Raw genomic sequence first — 7759 nt, 5'->3', positions numbered from 1 at the left:
GAGAGCGAAACTCTGTCAAAAAAAAAAAAAAAAAAAGAAAGTAATTCACTGCCAAAAAGGTCTGTTCAGTTTGTTTCAGGCTCTTGCTTGGCATGAAGTCCTCATGAATAATCACTGTGCATCTTTTTTTGTTTAAAAACTGGGATAAAAGCAAACTTTTAATCTTTTACATTTTAAACAGTACACAATACCATTACCTACTTATGACACACTTTTTTTTTGTGAGAAAAGGTGTGTGAAATGTGAAAAGTGCTTTGAAGAATAACTTAAAAAGCCTCATTTGAGTCTTTTTCCATCTTCTTCATTTTTCTCTAGATTTACAAATGAGTAGATTTTCTATAACTACGAATTGCTGTTTCATCAATCTTCAGGGAAAAGTTAAAAGGCCAGCCACCATCAGTAGTGAGGGCAAGAGGAGAAGCTCTACATCAGATTACCAACTCAGCTCCACAAGCCTGATTCTGTCCTGAAGGGTTTCTCAGATAATTTAGGTAAATGCAGTTAGGAAAAGCAGTGTGAGTGTCTGGGAGGAATGAGATGGAGAAAAGAAAACAAAACACATTATTCTTTGAGAAAGAGAAATGTAAAAAACTCACTAGTTTACTGTGTTAAAAAAAAGATGGCACATTTATTGCTACATAAATGTTATATACATATTGTGTTTTCTGTTACAGTGACAGAAAAAAATTTGAACTTCTTGCTGCTGGTTGAAAAGTTTTATCAATAATACCTTGAATTTGACACAGGATACAAATCTGCAATAAACCAACAATGGAAACTGGAGAACAAGATGAGAAGCAATTCATCTCCAACAATTAGCTCTTACAATACTCCATAGGTACTACACGGTATGCTAGAATCCTACTATGGTCTTAAAATGCTATTGTAAATTTCTGATATTAATGAACAGGTTATGGTAAATAACCCTACATTTTTACTACCTAATATAATAAAATAAAGTAAGAAACTTTTTACTGAAAACTTTTTGATTTCAAAAATCTAGAAAGAGTAATATTTAGAATTCAAGAAATTTTCTTACAAGATTATTGTATAAAAGACTAGCTACAGTGAAAAATAAGCCAAATGTTTTCTTCTTTCTATTTTATGAAGGAAAGCTTCTGGGCATACTGCAAAGTCTAATATAGCGAAAAAGACAACAAGCTCCGAAGAAAAAAAGGCCAGGCAGTGGCATATGTTCACTCACACATCATAAGCAACAACTTCTGTTTAGCTGATTAACACTGAAATGAAGAACAAGGCCACAGATAGAGTCTGATGTAACTGGAGAATATATGCAAATTAAAGTAACCAAAAAGTCCACTAAGTTCACAAATGACTGATTTGTTAGAAATCATCCTGATTAGAGTATCAGAAGTTCTGTCTTAATTGTTTTTGTTCTTTCAAATTAACAGAAATCTTTAAGCTACATAGTGATTTGGGTCCTTTCTTCTGTGTGCTGACTGCCAGTGTTGATATTGGCTACAAGGAATTATTAAGCCAAGATACCTTGCTCAGCATGTTTTTATCTCCCAGGGTTGTTGTGGTGGAAGACAGGTTCCATGGAAGTTCAGAGTGATTATGTCTTTAAAAACAACTCCTAAGGATTAGAGACAGAGAGTGCCTGAATGCACAGTATTAAGATGGACTGACAAGTACTGGTTTAATGCTAATCTGGCTCATCATTTTGGGACAGGGGCAGATGGTTTGCAGTTGATTAAATCACCCACTGAATTCTTCCCCATTGACCAGCCATCCAAATGACAGAGAAATAAAGGCTAGGATAAGGAAACATGGGTGACCATTGCTCTTGTATTCCATTAGGTAATTAGCCTCAGAGTGGTGTGTTCATTTATCACACTACCTGCCATGGTGACTACTGGGTTTTGTTATGTTCACCATAATCACAGCCTGAAAAAATCGTCTTTATATTTTAAATGTATTTTGTGCTTACTTACAGCTAACACTTTACAAGTACTGTATGTAGTACTTACTGCTTGGAAAACAAAGCAATTTCTAAAAGTAGATTCTTCCCTTGTAATTTACACTTTTGCTATTACAAGCTTTCCTATGAGATCTAGAAGCTTGAAAAGTCTTGGTTATTATTAGAAATAAAGCAATGTTTATTTGGGGGAAAACCTAGAGAACAAAATTTCCCCTTTTAAAATCCTAGCTAGGCTATGGTCACAGATGGTCTCTGCTTACCACCATAAGGTAAATGTGCAAAAGCACACAGGGTTGCATGGAGGCGACTGGACTGTGACCATAAACTATTCAGATTCAGAGATCTAATATAACACCCACAAAGAGAAAATAAAAGTAAACCAAAAAATGAGAGCAAGAGAAATGCTATACCAAGTAATATTTTCCTATTTCATGGAAAACACTATTCATATGGCAAAAGGATAGGAGAGGGCAACAGAAGACTTTTCCCTTCCTTTTTTAAGACACTAATAGGTATGCCGGGAATGCTAAGGGCCAATGGTTGTCACTGCTTTGTTCTCTGCACGTGAACTGCTTTAATGTATGCTGGCATCAGCTGAGTGTAGATCAGCTTTCCACATTAACTTTTTCCCTTTATATGTAGACCTTACAGTTTCATAACAATAAATAAAATTTGTAGTTACAATGCATTTGTCAATTCAGTTTAGGCACAAGGCAACTTCCACGGTGAGTGGAGAGATCGAGACAGTCTCTGATTGTGCAGAAGCGACACACGGCTTGCAACAAAATGATTTGCTGCAAACATCTCATGGGCTGATGTTCTATCTGATGAGCTTCCTATCTTCACTTCTGATGGAAGTGTTGACCAGTTGCTTTGATCGTAGGATTACATTTGAGTTTCTTGCTTCAAGTGTTTTATTTTTTCTTCTCCCTCCTGTCAGGTCTGTGTCTTCAGATAATCTGAGTTGTCCAAGTCCTTATGAGGAGAGGTCACCTTCTATCTAGCCTACTGATAACTCTGGAACTGTGGCAGGGACAGCCAAGGGAGAGGACAGTGCCAGTTAGTACATAATTGTTAAAAATAAAACACCTTCCCCCTCCCATCAGCAAAACTAGTTGGTATCTATACCCAGGTCTGCAGTAAATTTGTAGTCTGCTAAGTAACTTATAAATGAACTTCTTCCTTTTAAGGTATAATGAAATGGTTTTACTTGATGTGTATGGTAAGGGTTATTTTTTTGTTTGTTCTGAGACAGGGTCTTGCTCTATCACTCAGGCTGCAGTGCAGTGGCATGATCATAGATGGCTCACTGCAGCCTTGAACTCCTGGGCTCAAGCAATCCTCCTGCCTCAGTCTCTGAGTAGCTGGGACTATGGGTATGCACCACCACACCCAGCTATATGGTAAGATTTTTAAAGGAGATCATGTGATTACAGAATCACAAACTAGAGGAGTATAAAACAGCTGCGGTAATTATGCAAACCTTCATTTTAACAACACTCAACAAGTTGGCAATAACTGAGCTCTGAGGTGCTACTCATTCATTGTTCAGTAGTGAGACAACAGTAAAGCACTCATGTCACTGCTGCATCCACTCATCCATACTGTGTTAACAGTTTACACTTATTTCATCTACACTGAGAGAGTCTGAGGTCAGAGGCTACTCTGCATTCATTTTCATATTGGTCCCAGTTCCTGGTCCACAGTAGGTCCTCAATACATTTGCTCAATATTTATTAAGAACATTTTACTATTAGTACAAATTCTATACATACCTATGTTCCCAATATAATATGTATAGTAATTCTGAAATTTTCTACTTCAAGAATTTTTAATAGTTTTAGAAAGAATCATAATTTTTACTTCCTTATTAAACAATAACCACTGTATTGTTTAGGTATACAGTGATGCTCTTAGGGATGGAAAACTAAGAGAGTCAAAGCTACTTGGCCTATATTATATGGTGGCAGATTTTTGTACGTTTATAGCCAATCTGTGGTCATTTCTTAGCCATTTTGATTCCAGTGGCATTTTTCCTCCTGCTCTGTCTCTTGCTGCTTTTAACCTGCTATCCAGATACCAGATAACTACCTTTATGAAATTAGCAACCTTAACACACATTCTAAGATGGCAAACACTAGCCTACAACATCTGCGTAATAAAGTACATTCACTACATGTCGCCTATCTTGATGCCTTTTTAAACTTAAAATAATTCTTGATCTTTTTTTGATAGATGGGAACGCTCAAAGTTTAATTTTAACCTAAGTGGGAAAATTTCCACATTATATAAAGATGTAAGGGTGGAACTATGAAAGCAGTATGAGATACAAAATTAGTAAAAACACAGGAGAAACAGAAGGAAATAAGAGATGAGAATGAGAAGACAAAGTTGAAAGAGTAAGAGAAAAACTGGGAAGAAAACAAGAGGAAATGGGTAGAACTAACTTGAGAGAGGCAAGAAAAATAAAAGCAGGCTCCAAGAGAAGTATTAGGGGAGAATGACAAGTGCTCTTTTTCACAGCTTGGTGGTTATCTGGGACCTGAGCATAAGAAGTTACCTCTCCCATCACTTTTCTTTGAAATAATCTAACAATTTAGAAAGTCTCTTTTGCACTGAGAAATAGTGGCATGTTTTTATTTTAAAACTTCCAGGTTTATTTTTTGGCTGGGCTCACTTCTGTAATCCCAGCACTTTGGGAGGCCAAGGTGGGCAGATTGCTTGTGGTCAGGAGTTTGAGACCGTCCTGGGCAACATGGCAAAACCCCGTCTCTACTAAAATTACAAAAAAATTAGTTGGGCATGGTGGTGCATGTCTGTAATCCAGCTACTCAGGAGGCTGTGGTGGAAGAATTGCTCAAACCCAGGAGGCAGGGATTGCAGTGAGCTGAGATCACGCCATTGTACTCCAGCTTGGGCAACAGACTGAAACTGTCTCAAACAAACAAACAACAATAAAAACAAACAAACAAAAAACTTCAAATTTATTTTTGAAACAAAAATACTTATTGTTTCATAGTAGCCTATATTTTCCACAGAATAGGAAACAATGATTTAGGTTTTAGAGATTCTGTAAACTGGTTCTTGCCTAAAGTCTCTGACATGAGCAATCTGTTATACTGCTGGATACTTTTTGTTGGGGAGGTAACTTGAGGTCTTCTCTAGTGTCCTAATGTTACAGTTATAACTGACTTCTGAAATAACTGCCTTAAGTCTTCCTTTCTTTTACTCTAAATGAAATCTTCAGTGTTGTCTGGTTTGACCCTCTGTGGTCTTGTTTGACCCTATATAGGTAGCGGTGGTAGGAACTAAATCCTGCAGGAAAAGGTGGGTTACTAATATTTGTAGTTTATCAAATATTCTATCAAATTCCAGACTTTCAGCTCAAAATGAGATAGCCACAAAGCTGACAAAATGAAATTGTACTTGATACGTTTTTTCTGTTCCACATCTTGCACTCATCTGCCTTTACTTACTACTTTTAATCGGTTGATAAAATTGAGAAAAAAAACAACATACTGCCAAAGGCAGATTATAAAAATCAAGTTATCAGTTCTATTCCTAATCCATTCTGCTAGCCAAATATGTAATTATAGTCTGTATTAATTTCAGTTACCTAAATAATAACTTTACAACTTAGATTACAACTGTGAATGTATACTGTTAAAAAGACAAATCACAAGGGGCTAAATTATGTTTAGTCCCTAAAGAGGAAGAAATAAAGAATAATCCTTGAACAAGTAAAATTCCACCAGAGATTAGGGCATTCTGGCTATATTATATATAACTTCACACTCATTAATAGATTCTAGAGGGTGTTAACTGATGTGCTTATAAGGGAAGAGGAAGCATTATATTGCAAACTTGCATTATTGATCCAAACAGAAGCAAGCAATATCTTTTTCATGTATAAAGCCTTCATGATAAAGAGCTAGAGAATTAGCAGAAAACTGGTTGATGATACAGTCAACCATTTCTGAATAAAGAAATGAAGAACATGAGTGGGAGCAAGAGTGTTTTTCTGATGGTTGAGTCACTGTACTACTTCTTCTTGGATCAGGAAGATATTTGTGTTAATAGAGTACACATGATGATTCAGAACACAAGAACCAAAGTCACAACATACTGTCACACTTTGAAGAAAATGTTAATTTGGTATAAAATGACACTGGCTCTCTGTAAGTCTGCCAACGTAACAGAAAGACAAACTGTTGTATTTCATATTACATGTGACCTTTACAATGGCCACTGCCCACTAGAGAATTCTGTTCAAAGATTATAACAGCCCAGTTTAAGACGCAACTTAAAGTGATTGCCTTGCTCTTTCTTTTCAAACCAATACTTACCTGGCTGATGGTTACATATGACCCATAGGGTTGGTAGCTTCACTAAGCCCAGGATGGGTTCCTGGCAGTGTGGTTGGCGGCTCTGCCGATACGACAGAAACTTTTTCTTCTTCCCTTCTCTTAAGGCAGGCTGCTTTGGGGTTCAGGTTCCTCTCTGAAACAGGAGGAATGTATTTTTATTACTATGGTTATAAGTTATGAATTAGGTCTCAAGCTGAACAAATTGCAGTTATTTTTTCTTTCTGTGGGGATTACCAATCTCTGTGTAACTTCATTCCCATACTAAGTACCATTTCATAGGCTCACATAAAACCTCAGCATTAAACTGACTCTCCAAATTTATACTTCAGTGGTCACTTTGTGTTTTCTTCATGTTTTGCTAATGATTTAGTTTTCTAGGGTTTGCTTTGATTTAAATCAACATGCTACTCTTCACTCAAACATTTTGGCAAATGCTGTTATTAGTCTACCAAGTCTCTTCAATGTCCTGCTAAGACATAGTACACTGAATTGACATGAATGCTGACCTCTTGTACTGAGAGACATCTGTGCTTTATCTAAAATGTTACCAGTTCAGAAAATGATAAAGTAACAGACATCTCCAGCTATTTCTCTAAAGCAGTGGCCCCCAACCTTTTTGGCACCAGGGACTGGTTTCGTGGAAGACAATTTTTCCATGAACTGGGGGAGGGGGGTGGGGATGGTTTCAGAATGATTTAAGCATATTATGTTTATTGTGCACTTTATTTCTATTATTATTACACTGTAATATAAAATGAAATAATTATACAACTCACCATAATAGAGAGTTATTGGGAGCCCTGAGCCTGTTTTCCTGCAACTAGATGGTCCCATCTGAGTGATGGGACACAATGACAGATCATCAGTCATTATCTGACAAGAGGCAGAAATGTAAATGATGGGGAGTGTCTGTAAATACAGATGAAGCTTCGCTGGATTGCTCTTTGCTCACCTCCTGCTGTGCAGCCAGCCTGGTTCCTAACTGGCCACTGGTACTGGTCCATGGCCCAGGGGCTGGGGAATCCCTCTTCTATAGGAAATGTACCGATTCAAGGAAGGGAGATAGCTGGTGCACACCTTACTTTTCTACTTTGATATATATGTGAAACAAGATGACTGAGTTGGTCTTTCTATTACTGGAAGTGTGATTAAAAGGGTGGAAAAGGGTCAGGCATGGTGACTTACGCCTTTAATCCCAGCACTTTGGGAGGCCAAGGTAGGCAGATCACTAGGTCAGGAGATTGAGACCATCCTGGCCAACATGTTGAAATCCCATCTCTTCTAAAAGTACAAAAATTAGCTGGGTGTGGTGGCGCATGCTGTAATCCCAGCTACTTGGGAGGCTGAGGCAGGAGAATCTCTTGAACCTGGGAGACGGAGGTTGCAGTGAGCTGAGATCATGCCACCACACTCCAGCCTGGGTGACAGAGAGAGACTCCATCTCAAAAAA

At 37.5% G+C, this 7759-nt stretch overlaps 1 protein-coding gene across 12 annotated transcripts in view; it reads right to left on the bottom strand.

The window, feature by feature from the left end:
• Nucleotides 1–599: 599 nt before the first annotated feature.
• TCF12 (transcription factor 12) overlaps nt 600–7759 on the bottom strand; it is a 370574-nt gene continuing 363414 nt past the window's right edge. For all 12 annotated transcript variants that reach the window (XM_017513791.2, XM_017513787.2, XM_017513788.2 and 9 more), the window contains 2 exons: nt 6289–6442; nt 600–2965 (listed from right to left, as the gene is read on the bottom strand). In XM_017513791.2, coding sequence (XP_017369280.1) covers nt 6300–6442 — 143 coding nt within the window. In that variant the 3' untranslated portion in view covers nt 600–2965; nt 6289–6299. The remainder of the gene's footprint in view (nt 2966–6288; nt 6443–7759) is intronic.

Source organism: Cebus imitator, unplaced genomic scaffold (assembly GCF_001604975.1).
Source record: "Cebus imitator isolate Cc_AM_T3 unplaced genomic scaffold, Cebus_imitator-1.0 Scaffold501, whole genome shotgun sequence".
In the NCBI taxonomy this organism is placed as follows: Eukaryota; Metazoa; Chordata; class Mammalia; order Primates; family Cebidae; genus Cebus; species Cebus imitator.
This window is presented reverse-complemented; position numbering and strand designations above follow the sequence as displayed.